General features: G+C 42.9%; 1 protein-coding gene across 1 annotated transcript in view; it reads right to left on the minus strand.

Annotated features, from left to right (window-relative positions):
* The window catches only part of LAMB4 (laminin subunit beta 4), a 110,375-nt gene that overhangs the window by 81,933 nt on the left and 10,881 nt on the right, over positions 1–17,561 (minus strand). Inside the window, 7 exon segments of the mRNA XM_057549660.1 lie at positions 10,935–11,015; positions 11,018–11,122; positions 12,414–12,534; positions 13,649–13,863; positions 14,042–14,105; positions 15,448–15,657; positions 17,077–17,150. Coding sequence (XP_057405643.1) covers positions 10,935–11,015; positions 11,018–11,122; positions 12,414–12,534; positions 13,649–13,863; positions 14,042–14,105; positions 15,448–15,657; positions 17,077–17,150 — 870 coding nt within the window.

Here is a 17,561-nt window from a genome sequence, read left to right on the forward strand (position 1 = left end):
TATCAGTGGTGGAGTCTTCCAAATATTTGGTTTTTCTGTGTCACATTTGACTGGGTCTTAAATCACAGAAGACTTAAAATTTGTCATCTCTTAGGACTGGAATCTGATCATGTAAACATTTAGGCTCAAAGTAGGACAACTTAGAGAAAATTTATATGAGAATGCTGGTCAGTCTTAATACACGTCATTTGTATATACACACACTCACACAGAAACATGTGTTTAGGTAAACTGGGAGAAACTGGGAAGTCTCATAATGGTCATTTTTACAAGCTTCTCATTTGCCTTTCCTCAAGAAATTCCTTATTTACAAAGGATGGTTTCTTAATTTCATATCGGGGTACTAGTTTTCTTTCCTTGTTTTCCTCCAAAAGCACCAACAAGTTAATACTAAGTGGTTCTTAAGGAACAAGAGTCCGGTTGATGCATCTGAAATATTTGGTTTAGTTATTTCCAATCTCTTTCCAGACTCCTAAATTATCTGTTTCAAAACTGTATTTCCCTGGGGCTTCCCTGGTGGCGCAGTGGTTAAGAATCCGCCTGCCAATGCAGGGGACACGGGTTTGAGCCCTGGTCTGGGAAGATCCCACATGCCGCGGATCATCTAAGCCCATGCGCCACAACTACTGAGCCTGTGCTCTAGAGCCCGTGCTCTGCAACAAGAGAAGCCACTGCAATGAGAAGCCCAGGCACCACAATCAGAGAAAGCCCGCACGCAGCAACGAAGAACCAATGCAGCCAAAAATAAAATAAAAACCCCTATTTTCCTGATTCCACCTAAGAGAGAAATTTCATCTTCTTTTACAAATGCAGAGCGTTATAAACATTAATAAAGCGTGTATGTGTATATGTGTGTGTGTGAGAGAGAGAGAGACTGAGAAACAGAGACAGAGAGAGAGACAGGGAGTTTGATCACAGATTCTGGTAAAAAAAAAAATATGACACTTAGAACATTGATTTAAAGAAATACATTTTCTGAGGATCTTGTATTATTTCAAACAGGTCATGTAAGGTAAACTTTTATACAATCCGCTACCTACTGAGTGATCTGAGCAAAAAAACCTTCATTTATGCTTATTCCACATCATGAATATTTAAAGTTTGAAATCTAGGACATTGCATGTATTTGGGTGGCTACTGATTTACTTTTGCTCAAGACTTTAATTTATGTATTATGATTATATAATGTTTGAAATTGGAGTTTCATAGCAAGTTCCGCCTGCCACCAATACAAAATAACATTATATTGATGATATAGCCTAAGAAGCAGGATTTCTGGATATCGGGAGAGGCCATCTACCATGGGTCCTGGGCATCTGAACATTTTTGCTGCGTGTGTTAACAATGCAAGGCCTTGATGGCTCTTTGCTCAGGCCATTTCTCCAGGTTGTGTTTGTAGTAAGCTACCTTGAGGGATGAGGTAACATTTTCCCCCGGAAAAAGAACGGGCTTGCTTCCACTTGCTATAAAAGCAATGAATTCTCCAAACTCAGTGTTCCTGGGCTGTGACATAAGCTCATTAGGTGTGCAGGATCCAGCTGGTATCCTCTGAGTTGCCCCATGGGCCTTGGGGACATGGGAACTCACACAAACATCTCGTTGCTTACTGTGCCATCAGCAATAAAGTCCTTTGTCTTTGACCCAGGAGTTTCATGTCTTCTGGCAGCATCGATGAAACAATAACAAGCTAACCTGTTAGTTGGCCAGTAGAGTTAAGATCTCGGACCCAGTAACCGGCACTGGGCATTTGAACTCATGTTGGAGTATCTTTCTAGGCAACAATCTATAGCACTACTGGGGCGAGAGTGAGGCAAGCTGGGTGCCCAGGGCACACAATTTAAGGAGGCGCTTGCTGTCAGCCCTGTACTCACATGACTCAGAGTGAGAGTGTCCTTAAATTTGGGGGCCTAGGTACTCTTCTTGCCTCTCCCTAGTCTCAGTCCTGTAGGGAAAGGCAAATTAATGATGAGGTACTATTTCATTAGCAAAAATTAAGTGTGGAGGAGCTTCAAGATGGCGGAAGCGTAACACGCAGAGATCACCTTCCTCCCCACAAATACATCAGAAATACATCTACGTGTGGAACAACTCCTACAGAACACCGACTGAACGCTGGCAGAAGACCCCAGACCTCCCAAAAGGCAAGAAACTCCCCACGTACCTGGGTAGGGCAAAAGAAAAAAGAAAAAACAGAGACAAAAGAATACGGATGGGACCTGCACCAGTGCGAGGGAGCTGTGAAGGAGGAAAGGTTTCCACACACTAGGAAGCCCCTTCGCGGGCAGAGACTGCGGGTGGCAGAGGGGGAAGCTTCAGGGCCATGGAGGAGAGCACAGCAACAGGGGGTGCGGAGGGCAAAGCGGAGAGATTCCCGCACAGAGGCTCGGTGCCCACCAGCACTCACCAGCCCGAGAGGCTTGTCTGCTCCCCCGCCGGGGCGGGCAGGGCTGGGAGCTGAGGCTCGGGCTTCAGTCGGATCGCAGGGAGAGGACTGGGGTTGGCGGCGTGAACACAGCATGAAGGGGGCTAGTGCGCCACGGCTAGCTGGGAGGGAGTCCAGGAAAAGGTCTGGAGCTGCCGAAGAGGCAAGAGACTTTTTCTTGCCTCTTTGTTTCCTGGTGCGCGAGGAGAGGGGATTCAGAGCGCCGCCTAAACGAACTCCAGAGACGGGCGCGAGCTGCGGCGATCAGCGCAGACCCCAGAGACGGGCAGGAGACGCTAAGGCTGCTGCTGCTGCCGCCACCAGGAAGCCTGTGTGCGAGCACAGGTCACTCTCCACACCGCCCCTCCCGGGAGCCTGTGCAGCCTGCCACGGCCTGGCTCCCGTGATCCAGGGACAACTTCCCTGGGAGAACGCACAGTGTGCCTCAGGCTGCTGCAACATCACGACGCCTCTGATGCCGCAGGCTCGCCCCGCATCCGTACCCCTCCCTCCCTCCAGCCTGAGCGAGCCAGAGCCCCCGAAGCAGCTGCTCCTTTAACCCCGTCCTGTGTGAGCGAAGAATAGACGCCCTCAGGCCACCTACACGCAGAGGCGGGTCCAAATCCAAAGCTGAACCCCGGGAGCTGTGCAAACAAAGAAGAGAAAGGGAAATCCCTCCCAGCAGCCTCAGAAGCAGTGGATTAAATTTCCACAATCAACTTGATGTACCTGCATCTGTGGAATACCTGAATAGACAACGAATCATCCCAAATTGAGGAGGTGGACTTTGGGAGCAACGATATATATATTTTTTTCCCTTTTTCTCTTTTTGTGAGGGTGTATGTGTATGCTTCTGTGTGTGATTTTGTCTGTATAGCTTTGCTTTTACCATTTGTCCTAGGGTTCTGTCTGTCCATTTTTTTTGTTTTTGTTTTTTTTTTTTTTTACTTTTTAAAAATTTCTTCTTAATAATTGTTTTATTTTTTATTTTAATAACTTTATTTTATTTCATTTTATTTTACCTTCTTTCTTTCTATTTTTTCTCCCTTTTATGCTGAGCTGTGTGGATGAAAGGCTCTTGGTGCTCCAGCCAGGCGTCAGGGCTGTGCCTCTGAAGCGGGAGAGCCAAGTTCAGGACACTGGTCCACAAGAGACCTCCCAGCTCCACGTAATATCAAATGGCAAAAATCTCCCAGATATCTCCATCTCAACGCCAAGACCCAGCTCCACTCAACGGCCAGCAAGCTACAGTGCAGGACACCCTAGGCCAAACAACTAGCAAGACAGGAACACAACCCCACCCATTAGCAGAGAGGCTGCCTAAAATCATAATAAGGCCACAGACACCCCAAAACACACCACCAGTCGCGGACCTGCCCACCAGAAAGACAAGATCCAGCCTCATCCACCAGAACACAGGCACTAGTTCCTTCCACCAGGAAGCCTACACAAGCCACTGAACCAACCTTAGCCACTGGGGACAGACACCAAAAACAATGGGAACTACGAACCTGCAGCCTGAAAAAAGGAGACCCCAAACACAGTAAGTTAAGCAAAATGAGAAGACAGAGAAACATGCAGCAGATGAAGGAGCAAGGTAAAAACCCACCAGACCTAACAAATGAAGAGGAAATAGGCAGTTACCTGAAAAAGAATTCAGAATAATGATAGTAAAGATGATCCAAAATCCTGGAAATAGAATAGAGAAAATACAAGAAACGTTTAACAAGGACCTAGAAGAACTAAAGAGCAAAAAAACAGTGATGAACAACACAATAAATGAAATTAAAAATTCTCTAGAAGGGATCAATAGCAGAATAACTGAGGCAGAAGAACGGATAAGTAACCTGGAAGATAAAGTAGTGGAGATAACTACTGCAGAGCAGCATAAAGAAAAAAGAATGAAAAGAATTGAGGACAGTCTCAGAGACCTCTGGGACAACATTAAATGCACCAACATTCGAATTACAGGGGTCCCAGAAGAAGAAGAGAAAAAGAAAGGGACTGAGAAAATATTTGAAGAGATTATAGTTGAAAGCTTCCCTAATATGGGAAAGGAAACAGTCAATCAAGTCCAGGAATGCAGAGAGTCCCATACAGGATAAATCCAAGGGGCAACACGCCAAGACACATATTAATCAAACTATCAAAAATTAAATACAGGGGCTTCCCTGGTGGCGCAGTGGTTGAGAATCTGCCTGCCAATGCAGGGCACACGGGTTCGAGCCCTGGTCTGGGAGGATCCCACATGCCGCGGAGCAACTGGGCCCGTGGGCCACAGCTACTGAGCCTGCGCGTCTGGAGCCTGTGCTCCGCAACAGGAGAGGCCGCGACAGTGAGAGGCCTGCGCACCGCGATGAAGAGTGGTCCCCGCTTGCCGCAACTGGAGAAAGCCCTCACACAGAAACGAAGACCCAACACAGCCAAAAATAAATTAATTAATTAAAAAAAAAGAAACATCCATGAGTCTTTAAAAAAAAAAATTAAATACAAAGAAAAAATATTAAAAGCAGCAAGGGAAAAACAACAAAGAACACACAAGGGAATCCCCATAAGGTTAACAGCTGATCTTTCAGCAGAAACTCTGCAAGCCAGAAGGGAGTGGCAGTACGTATTTAAAGTGATGAAGGAGAAAAACCTACAACCAAGATTACTCTACCCAGCAAGGATCTCATTCAGATTTGATGGAGAAATTAAAACCTTTACAGACAAGCAAAAGCTAAGAGAATTCAGCACCACCAAACCAGCTTTACAACAAATGCTAAAGGAACTTCTCTAGGCAGGAAACACAAAAGAAGGAAAAGACCTACAATAACAAACCCAAAACACTTAAGAAAATGGTAATAGGAACATACATGTCAATAATTACCTTAAATGTAAATGGATTAAATGCTCCAACCAAAAGATATAGACTGGCTGAATGGATACAAAAACAAGACCCATATATATGCTGTCTACAAGAGACCCACTTAGACCTAGGGACACATACAGACTGAAAGTGAGAGGATGGAAAAAGGTATTCCACACAAATGGAAATCAAAAGAAAGCTGTAGTAGCAATTCTCATATCAGACAAAATAGACTTTAAAACAAAGACTATTACAAGAGACAAAGAAGGACACTATATAATGATCAAGGGATTGATCCAAGAAGCAGATATAACAACTGTAAATATTTATGCACCCAACATAGGAGCACCTCAATACATAAGGCAAATACTAACAGCCATAAAAGGGGAAATCGACAGTAACATAATCATAGCAGGGGACTTTAACACCCCACTTTCACCAATGGACAGATCATCCAAAATGAAAATAAATAAGGAAACAAGCTTTAAATGATACATTAAACAAGATGGACTTAATTGATATTTATAGGACATTCCATCCAAAAACAACAGAATACACATTCTTCTCAAGTGCTCATGGAACATTCTCCAGGATAGATCATATCTTGGGTCACAAATCAAGTCTTGGTAAATTAAAGAAAACTGAAATCGTATCAAGTATCTTTTCCGACCACAACACTATGAGACTAGATATCAATTACAGGAAAAAATCTGTAAAAAATACAAACACATGGAGGCTAAACAATACACTACTTAATAACCAAGAGATCACTGAAGAAATCAAAGAGGAAATCAAAAAATACCTAGAAACAAATGACAATGAAAACACGACAACCCAAAACCTATGGGATGCAGCAAAAGCAGTTCTAAGATGGAAGTTTATACCAGTACAATCCTACCTTAAGAAACAAGAAACATCTCAAATAAACAACCTAAGTTACACCTAAAGCAATCAGAGAAAGAACAAAAAAACCCCAAAGTTAGCAGAAGGAAAGAAATCATAAAGATCAGACCAGAAATAAATGAAAAAGAAATGAAGTAAACAATAGCACAGATCAATAAAATTAAGAGCTGGTTCTTTGTGAAGATAAACAACATTGATAAACCATTAGCCAGACTCATCAAGAAAAAAAGGGAGAAGACTCAAATCAATAGAATTAGAAAGGAAAAAGGAGAAGTAACAACTGACACTGCAGAAATACAAAGGATCATGAGAGATTACTACAAGCAACTCTATGCCAATAAAATGGAAAACCTGGAAGAAATGGACAGATTCTTAGAAATGCACAATCTTCCGAGACTGAACCAGGAAGAGACAGAAAATATGAACAGACCAATCACAAGCACTGAAGTTGAAACTGTGATTAAAAATCTTCTAACAAACAAAAGCTCAGGACCAGATGGCTTCACAGGCGAATTCTATCAAACATTTAGAGAAGAGCTAACACCTATCCTTCTCAAACTCTTCCAAAATATAGCAGAGGCAGGAACACCCCCAAACTCATTCTACGAGGCCACCGTCACCCTGATACCAAAACCAGACAAAGATGTCACAAAGAAAGAAAACTACAGGCCAGTATCACTGATGAACATAGATGCAAAAATCCTCAACAAAACGCTAGCAAACAGAATCCAACAGCACATTAAAAGGATCATACACCATGATCAAGTGGGGTTTATCCCAGGAATGCAAGGATTCTTCAATATATGCAAATCAATCAATGTGATACACCATATTAACAAATTGAAGGAGAAAAACCATATGATCATCTCAATAGATGCAGAAAAAGCTTTCAACAAAATTCAACACCCATTTATGATAAAACCCTCCAGAAAGTAGGCATAGAGAGAACTTACCTCAACATAATAAAGGCCATATATGACAAACCCACAGCCAACATCGTCCTCAATGGTGAAAAACTGAAACCATTTCCACTAAGATCAGGAACAAGACAAGGTTGCCCATTCTCACCACTATTATTCAACATAGTTTTGGAAGTTTTAGCCACAGCAATCAGGGAAGAAAAAGAAATAAAAGGAATCCAAATCAGAAAAGAAGAAGTAAAGCTGTCACTGTTTGCAGATGACATGAAACTATACATAGAGAATCCTAAAGATGCTACCAGAAGACTACTAGAGCTAATCAATGAATTTGGTAAAGTAGCAGGATACAAAATTAATGCACAGAAATCTCTAGCATTCCTATACACTAATGATGAAAAATCTGAAAGTGGAATTAAGAAAACACTCCATTTACCACTGCAACAAAAAGAATAAAATATCTAGGAATAAGCCTACCTAAGGAGACAAAATACCTGTATGCAGAAAATTATAAGACACTAATGAAAGAAATTAAAGATGATACAAATAGATGGAGAGGTATACCATGTTCTTGGATTGGAAGAATCAACATTGTGAAAATGGCTCTACTACCCAAAGCAATCTACAGATTCAATGCAATCCCTATCAAACTACCAATGGCATTTTTCACAGAACTAGAACAAGAAATTTCACAATTTGTATGAAAACACAGAAGACCCCGAATAGCCAAAGCAATCTTGAGAAAGAAAAACGGAGCTGGAGGAATCAGGCTCCCTGACTTCAGACTATACTACAAATCTACAGTAATCAAGACAGTATGGTACTGGCACAAAAACAGAAATACACATCAATGGAACAGGATAGAAAGCCCAGAGATAACCCCACGCACATATGGTTACTTTATCTTTGATAAAGGAGGCAAGAATATACAATGGAGAAAAGACAGTCTCTTCAATAAGTGGTGCTGGGAAAACTGGACAGTTACATGTAAAAGTATGAAATTAGAACACTCACTAACACCATACATAAAAATAAACTCAAAATGGATTAAAGACCTAAATGTAAGGCCAGACACTATCAAACTCTTAGAGGAAAACATAGGCAGAACACTCTATGACATAAATCACAGCAAGAACCTTTTTGACCCACCTCCTAGAGAAATGGAAATAAAACCAAAAGTAAACAAATGGGACCTAATGAAACTTCAAAGCTTTTGCACAGCAAAGGAAACCATAAACAAACAAAAAGACAACCCTCAGAACAGGAGAAAATATTTGCAAATGAAGCAACTGACAAAGGATTAATCTCCAAAATTTACAAGCAGCTCATGTAGCTCAATATCAAAAAAACAAACAACCCAATCCAAAAATGGGCAGAAGACCTAAATAGACATTTCTCCAAAGAAGATATACAGATTGCCAACAAACACATGAAAGAATGCTCAACATCATTAATCATTAGAGAAATGCAAATCAAAACTACAATGAGATAGCATCTCACACCAGTCAGAATGGCCATCATCAAAAAATCTACAAACAATAAATGCTGGAGAGGGTGTAGAGAAAAGGGAACACTCTTGCACTGTTGGTGGGAATGTAAATTGATACAGCCACTATGGAGAACAGTATGGAGATTCCTTAAAAAACTAAAAATAGAACTACCATATGACCCAGCAATCCCACTACTGGGCATATACCCTGAGAAAACCATAATTCAAAAAGAGTCATGTACCACAATGTTCATCGCAACTCTATTTACAATAGTCAGGACATGGAAGCAACCTAAGTGTCCATCGACAGATGAATGCATAAAGAAGATGTGGCACATATATACAATGGAATAATACTCAGCCATAAAAAGGAACGAAACTGAGTTATTTGTAGTGAGGTGGATGGACCTAGAGTCTGTCATACAGAGTGAAGTAAGTCAGAAAGAGAAAAACAAATACCGTATGCTAACACATATATATGGAATCTAAGGAAAAAAAATGGTCATGAAGAACCTAGGGGCAAGACAGGAATAAAGACACAGACCTACTAGAGAATGGACTTGAGGATATGGGGAGGGGGAAGGGTAAGCTGTGACAAAGTGAGAGAGTGGCATGGACATATATACCCTACCGAACATAATATAGATAGCTAGTGGGAAGCAGCCGCATAGCACAGGGAGATCAGCTCGGTGCTTTGTGACCACCTAGAGGGGTGGGATAGGGAGGGTGGGAGGGATGGAGACTCAAGAGGGAAGAGATATGGGAACATATGTATATGTATAACTGATTCACTTTGTTATAAAGCAGAAGCTAACACACCATTGTAAAGCAATCGTACTCCAATAAAGATGTTAAAAAAAATTAAGTGTGACAAAACCCACATTACCAAGAGTTAAAGTGTGACAAAACCCAGTGTTGGCCAGGAAAGAGAGTCACAGGAACTCTCACACACTGTTGGTGTGGCTGTTAATTGTTACACCCACTTAAGGGACAATTCACTATTATCTAATCAACTTGGAGAAGTTCACAGTCTATGGCCCAGTCATTCCACTCCTAGGTATGACTCTTAGGGACAGTCTCTGTGCATGTGCACAGGGCCACATGTACAAGAATGTTTACTGAAGCATAGAAAGAAAAATGGACAAATAGATTTTGTTATATATATAGGAAGGAAGAATTCTATACAGAAATTAAAATGGGAGAACTAGAGGCTACCTGATATGGACAAAGCTCAAAAATACAATGTTGAATGAAATGCTCAGGGGTACATACAGCATAATATCTTTTATCTCAAGTTTGAAAACATGTCAACATGTATTGTTTGTGAAAGTGTAAAAACAAGCATGGTAATGATGATTGCCAAATATATGAGAGTTTATCCCTAGGAAGGAGGGTAGACAAAGGGAACAGGTGTGCAGCTAGGACATCCCAGCCACAATGCTCTAGTGTTCTAGTAATGGCCTGAAGGTGAGAGGGTAAGATATTACATTTTGACAAAGCTAGTGGTGGGTCTATCTTACATACATATATATACATATATAAATAATATTATTCTCTATTATTTTGTCCATGAGTGAAATAGTCCCATTGAAAAAGTTGAGATTAAAGATAAAAGGAGGGGCTTCCCTGGTGGCGCAGTGGTTGAGAATCTGCCTGCCAATGCAGGGGACACGGGTTCGAGCCCTGGTCTGGGAAGATCTCACATGCCGCGGAGCGGCTGGGCCCATGAGCCACAATTACTGAGCCTGCGCGTCTGGAGCCTGTGCCCCGCAACAAGAGAGGCCTTGATAATGAGAGGCCCGCGGACCGCGATGAAGAGTGACCCCTGCTTGCCGCAACTAGAGAAAGCCCTCGCACAGAAATGAAGACCTAACACAGCCATAAATTAAATAAATAAATAAATAAATTTAAAATATTTAAAAAAAAAGATAAAAGGAAAGATTTTTAAAGGTTAAAAAAAGAAAAACGAAACGAGGTAATAGCTTAGCAAAATTGAATCATCTACAGCCAAATGCTGTAGCCAGTTTCTCTAGTTACTTCCTTGAGCTGACACTGCAGGTGCATGCGGCCTCTTCTGAAACCATCGCCCCGTCCTGGTTGAATTCAGAACAGTTTCCCGAATATTCAGTATCAGCCCCGGCCACAAGACCACCAGGACGGACCTGGATTACCTGGCCCAACTCGTTCAGAGAGAGGAAAGCTCTCAGAGCCGAAGCGATTTTGCAGTTCCCACCTCCGAGAGGGCAGTTTGGAGACGCCGCTGAACGCAGGGTGGGCTGGCGGCCCCAGGGACACCAGCTTCATCAGTGTCTGCTCAGATGAGGGGAGAGGATGGGTCAGAGGCTGGGGACTCACGAATGCACGCGTAAGAATCCGAGATGGCCTGGAGGGGGTCCCTGTGGAAAAGGGGTCTGCAGCGATCGCAGTGCTGCCCTCGGTGTTGTGCAGGCAGCCGTCACACACGCCCCCCCTGCGGCTCCCGCTCGCCAGGCACACGGTCTTGTCGAAGTGACAGCAGTCAGAGTGTCCGTTACAGCGACAAGCTGAGAACCGAGCAGAGTTATGAGAGATTCGCCAAGGTCCCAGGAATGAGCATCCTCAGGATGGAGACTCCACGCTCCATCACCCATTCTCCCCTCCTCCGCTTTCTTCAGCCACCCCGTCTTCTTTCACCAAATATACAAAGGCTTAAAACAGGTGCTTCCAAGGATCTTTCTAGTACTCCGATTCTGCTCATACACTCTCTGTAAAATGTGTTCCCGAAATGTTTAATATTTAGGTTTTTTTTTAAATCAAGCGAACAAATATAAATCATTTGGGTGACCTAGAAGCCCTAGCATGCAGTATTTTTGTTGTCCTTCAGTAAAGAATACTTTTGCTGACTCGGGCTTTGTAAATCTGAATTTTTTACATCATATACTCTGTAGTATGGTACTACTGGATTCTCCAGATCGGGTGCTAGAGCTGGGCCCAGCCTGCCTCTGCTTCTCTAGGGCAGAATTGCTGGAAGGGGGGCTGCAGGCTGTTTTCATCCCATCAGGGACTCAGCCAGAGCGTCGGAAGGAAAGGCAGTCTGTTTAGAGGGATTTGTGTGTCTTTGTGGTAATGTCTATGCTGTTCATCCCGTTGGGTTCTTCCCTGTAAAGGGCATGATCTCTGGCTGCATTTTGCTGGGTCTTATCCACTGTGACACTCATGGATGGGGCTTTTCCATAAAAGCTCATCTGACAACCTCTCCTTCGAATCCTGTTTTCCCCATATTTGGGAAAAGAAACTGGATAACAGGTTTATTTGGAAGTTCATCAAAATTCGGAGGCAGCAAACACATGACAAAAACCCCTCCTATCTTATTAGCCTCAATATTTTATAAAAAATACAATAGCTTGTCCAACTCCATTCGGGACCTCATTTCTCATCTTAGCTGACATATGGTTCAAGGTCGCCTTCATTGAGTGTATGATAATTCAGGAAAACAGTAGGGATCTTTGTACCCATTCTAGGGGTCACCACATTCCTGGAGTGGCACCGTCCCCACATTTCATGGCTATGCCTCCCTCTGGAAAGGGGCCACACAACATGCATATTGTCTCGTTCTTCAAATTAATGTGAATTTTTGGTGTGAAGGTTTGAGAAGCTGGTGATTCTTCTATGTGAGACACTGGGAGACTTGAGGCTATCACACATTTGGAGCTGGAAGCCACAGGTTCACCACCTGTGCTGCCTGCAGCCCCACAGACACAAACTAAATGTTCTCCAAAAGAAGGAAAAGCAGAGATCGTGTAAGGAGCTCATATAAGGAAACTCAGTCTATGCTGAGAGCGGAGGTCCACCCACCTCGGCAAGTGCTGTCCAGGGGGCCCACAGCTAGCCACCAAGGAACGTCCTGGAAGAAATCCTTGCACCTCTCACAGTTCGGGCTATCTGTATTGTGCTGACAGATGCACCGACCATGAACCTGAAGGTGTGAGGAACATAAACAGTGTGAACACAGGGCTTATCTTAGAGCTTTGAGGACGCTGGGGTTCTTTAAATGGAAAATGACATACCAGGCCACGGGGCCCCTCTGGGTCTTAGTTTCCCATCTGTTAGTTACAATACCAGCATTGACTATCTTTTATTATTTGTTTAACTAGCTTTTAAATTAAAAAAAATTTAAGATGTTTAGTGAACACCTAAAAATAAATGTTTCTGCATTTCTGAATTCTAATTTCAGGGAACACAGAACATACATTTTGCAGCCTTTGGCAAAATGAGGGCCAGGATGGGGAGTATGTGTGTGCACGTGCGTGTGCACGTGTGTGTGCACGTGCGTGTATGGGGTGATTTAGGAGCATCAGGGAAAAGAGGGAATTAGAAAACAGAAAGAAACTAGAGAAAGGTATGTGATTCTCTTGTTTTTTTCACAAAATGCCCTCCATGTCCACGTTCCCAGGGAAAAGTTCCATTTCCAGTGAAACACACAGGTGTCTAGGTGGGAAGATGCAATAGCCTCAACATCCAGCCTTGTCTGTTATGACCAATAGTTCAAAACTATTGAGTTAGACACACCCCCAGGACTCTGCACAAAAATACCATTCTTCTATTACATCACTCTTTTACGATTAGTCCCAGGAATGGAGGAGATCTGCACTGCTTAAGATAGAGTCATTTGTAGTGTGTTACTTGGGGTGACCATTTTCAGAGCATCAGATGTCACTCAGACACCTTGGCACTGAGCACAGGCTCTCACATGATAGACCTTCAATATATTTTTGTGAGACAACGCATGTGAACTTATGGGTCGTCTCTAGCAAATCTTCATTCCCTAAAAAACCAATAAACAAAAGACAGCAAAACGGACTATCTTGAAATCATAAATTATAAATTCTGCCCATTAGCTGAATGATGCCCACGTGTGGCAGAATCCACAAGAACCTCTGTCCAGAGAACCGAAGGCCCCCAGATGGCCTGACGGGGGTTGAATGAAGCAACATTGTTGATCCCTACATACAGAGTCTGATCTACATTCAGCACCAAGACAGTGAAGGGAAGATGGGAGAGCCAACCACGCTTTCAGGTTTGTAACTCACCATTCTGGGAGGGCTGAAAACGTCTCCGCGCACCTTCTGTGTTGGGCCACATTAGCTAGCGTGGCCATTGCGAAAACAGCTTCCCCGAGCCACCATCTCATACAGAGCATAGTAGTATTTATCAAGGGAATCATTTTGCCTCCTTCCAAGCAAAGTATCCCCAAGGGTATGGAGTTTGGTAAGGTTCATCCTCAGGTTTGTTAATGTCACAAGGTCTAGAGAAAGGAAAATAATGAATTTAACGAATCGAAGTGCATTTAGGTTGGACGGGTTCAATGCACCCTGCTTGACTGACATCCCCTTAATGTCCCATAGACATGCAATGACAAGGAATTCCCCTAACATGAAATTTTAGAAAAGGAGTTGGTGTGAAAAATATAAAGCAATTCATACCCTGGATGTAGGGGCTGTAAGGGTTTTCTATTTCATAGCTGGGATCCAAAACTTTGAAAACAACCTGTAAAACAAATGTAGGTAAATTTAGAGTATTTTACCCCAAAAACATAATTGTTAAATATACTCTTAAAGAAGAGATTCCGACCTTACAAGAAGGCTGAGCCATTGCTTCCCACCTGGTGTAAAATGCAGATTATCATTTGGGTTTGTTTGAGACAGGCTGGGACCCGGGACCCTTTGCTGCAGTGCTTGCACCTGAACACACCTCTCCTCCAGCAACAATACAGAGAAACTGCATGGGACTAAAAAATAACTGCGAGCATGCACAGTTGGGGCAAATTCTGGACCCAAAAGATACAAAGAGACCAAAAAACCCAACTGCCACTTTTGAAGAGCCTGGAGCAAAAACAGGGTGTCGGGAGCAAAAGCAGGTACTGCGCGTGCCCCCTGCATGCAACACCACCTAAGGGGTGGGCAAAACACCCAAGCCACCCCTCTGGCCCGACCCCTGGACACACCCCTACCCTCACCCTGTATAAGAAACAAGCTTGCCCCCCCTTCAGGGAGCAAGCAAGCAGGGGAACCTGTGGTTTGTTCTTGCCCCCCGCTGCTGCAGCAGGGGTCCCAATAAAGCCTTGCCTGAATTTCTTGTCTGGCCTCTAGTCAATTTTTATTGATTGAGGAAGGCCAAGAACCCTGGTCGGTAACAGGTTCTCATATGAATAAAAATACCAAGAATGAAAATGAAGGACGGTTGTTAAACAGTCATTCTGGCTCTTTACGCACAAGTGGTCCATGTAGACGGAAGTGCTGATACCATTGGTGGAAGGGCTCCTCTACTGGGTTGGGGCGGAGTGATAGGGTCACTATTCAGCAAGTCATCGTCAATTTGGATCTGGCGGGGGATTCTGGACCTGCCTTCTGCCACCATTCCTTCTAGTCTACCTGATGAGGTCATATCTCCCAAGTATACTCCTACCCCCTGACCCTCTGCCCATCACCAGCTTTGCTCTGAGGAATTTCCTGGCAGATTCCACCTGGGTGGGGACTTACAGAGCACGGAGCTGAGACAACTAATCCAGGGCTTCCGCCAGCCTCTGTGGTTCCTTTACAAGGGTTAGAAAAAGATGTTCCTTCCTCTGGTGCCCAGGCTGCATTTTAGCCCTTGCTTACCTTCAGCACGGCACTCCTCTACAGGATCATTTCTTATAAGGTATTTGTAATTTATCTGAATATAAGATGAATTCAGGACTCATTTCAATCCAGACACTTTCATTCTGAAACAACCAGCAGCTCAAGTTCTATTTCAGTAGACACTACCTAAATTGTTTTCATCTCAATTAACCACATTAACAAAAATAGGTTTCTCTTATGGCAAAGAAATCCAAGAAAGGAAATGCTACCTCACCACCAGTGGAGGGTTCAATATCCGAATATTTGGAGTCACAAACAAGGTCTCCCACTCCGTGGGCCTGGCCAGATGTGATGTTGGGGAAGGAAGTAGCACAGTCTTTGGCAAAATATCTGAACACTCTCCAGGTGTGGCCATAGTCTGTGGAGCGTTCAACTTACATTGCAGCAGGCTGAAAAGTCAAGGAGAAAAATGAGTTAAACTTGTCATACCTCACAAATTTGATTTTATTACCCACTCCAGATTGAATGTTTCCATTTTCTTTTTAATGAATCCAGCCTATCAAGCAGGATTTTTCTTTTTTCTTTTTCTTTTTTTTTAAATTAATTAATTAATTAGTTTATTTTTGGCTGTGTTGGGTCTTCGTTTCTGTGCGAGGGCTTTCTCCAGTTGCGGCGAGCGGGGGCCACTCTTCATCGCGGTGCGCGGGCCTCTCACTATTGTGGCCTCTCTTGTTGTGGAGCACAGGCTCCAGACGCGCAGGCTCAGTAGTTGTGGCTCACGGGTCTAGTTGCTCCGCGGGATGTGGGATCCTCCCAGACCACGGCTCGAACCCGTGTCCCCTGCTTTGGCAGGCAGACTCCCAACCACTGCGCCACCAGGGAAGCCCGAATGTTTCCATTTTCAAATTCCATTTTTTAAAACTTTATTTGTATCTTTAAAAATCTATTCTACTGTGAAAACACCGAAATCTCTTTCTAACAAGCGGGCGAGTATTTATGAGCACGTGCTTTGCCCCAGAATCGAATTCCACTTTTAAATTGTTTATGGTTCTGTGAATTATTAACTGAAGAAAGATAGCATACACATTTTTTAAAAAGCCAGTGTAGCAGATATTTTACAGCAATTTGCATGTGGTTTTTCTTTGCCTAGAATGCTTTTCCTCTGGCAAACTCTTAACACATCCTTCAAAATCTACCATGAAGTTTACCGATTCCCCAGAGCCATCTTAGCCATGTCAATGAACCCCCCAGCATTCTAATCATACATCTATTTCTGCATTTGTCACTTGGCATTATAATTTCAAATTTATATATGTATGTGTGTATATATATATATATTATATATATAATATATATATTATATATATATTTGTATCCATGACTAGACTGTGAGCTCTTTGAAGGCAAAGACTGGTTTTTTTTTTTAAATTTTTAAAACATTTAATTTTATATTCCTTTTTTATTACCAAAACCTGGCTCCAGGCTTGACATCAAAATTAGAATTTTCTCTGGCATCTAACTAATCTCAGTAAAGAGCCTTTAAATTTTCTTCCTCTTTTGATCACAATTATTCCCTAAATAATTTCCAGTTCCTGCCCTCTTATGCCGAAAATTATCTCTCTAGTTCTTGTAATCTCTATCAACCCAGGGCTTGGAGGTTTCCCTTTTGCTGTATCTTCCAAGATTTTATTTTTATTTTTTTGGTTAATCTATATAAGTTATTAATGAGCAGTGGGTTTTTTTTTTGTTTTTCATTCAAGAACAAAAACCCAGATGACAAAGCTTCAGTTGGATTTAAACAGCTTTTTGTTCTCTGCAGGGAAGCAAGGAAGCAAAATTGTAGGTATGCCAAGCATTTGGTAAATAGATAAGGGAACAGCAAGCCTATACATCTGTACCTTAAAGGTCAGAATAAGGTGACTGAACTGAAATAATGCCTCTAGATCCAGTCTGATGCTGACATGACCAAGACCTAAAGGAAAATCCAGAAAGAAGAAAATCAGTGATTTTGAGAGACCCCTGTTTATCACGCTAACCCCTCAATTGTGGCTTGTTTGTAATGAAACCCTTTGAAATCTCATGGCTGGTGATCAACACTCTTGCCTACTCTGTTGGAGTGGTTTCCTAAGCCACCCATGCCCAGGAGAAGGTCCACGTGAGGGTAATACCCGTTTTCCCTTGACTGTGCCCACATCCACCATTTGGTGGCAATGCACACGGCCACTGTGTGGCAGCGTTACATACCGCCAAGGGAGTTCCCGGACATTCCCTAGAGGTGGAAAGAGAGGGCTCATTTTCTTGACCTCAAATCTTGACTCGACATAAGCTAGCAGGCACAGCATGGCAAACACCCACACACCCTTTCCTTCCAACAGCTGCAAAC

The sequence above is a fragment of the Balaenoptera acutorostrata genome, chromosome 7 (assembly GCF_949987535.1).
Source record: "Balaenoptera acutorostrata chromosome 7, mBalAcu1.1, whole genome shotgun sequence".
NCBI classification, from domain to species: Eukaryota; Metazoa; Chordata; class Mammalia; order Artiodactyla; family Balaenopteridae; genus Balaenoptera; species Balaenoptera acutorostrata.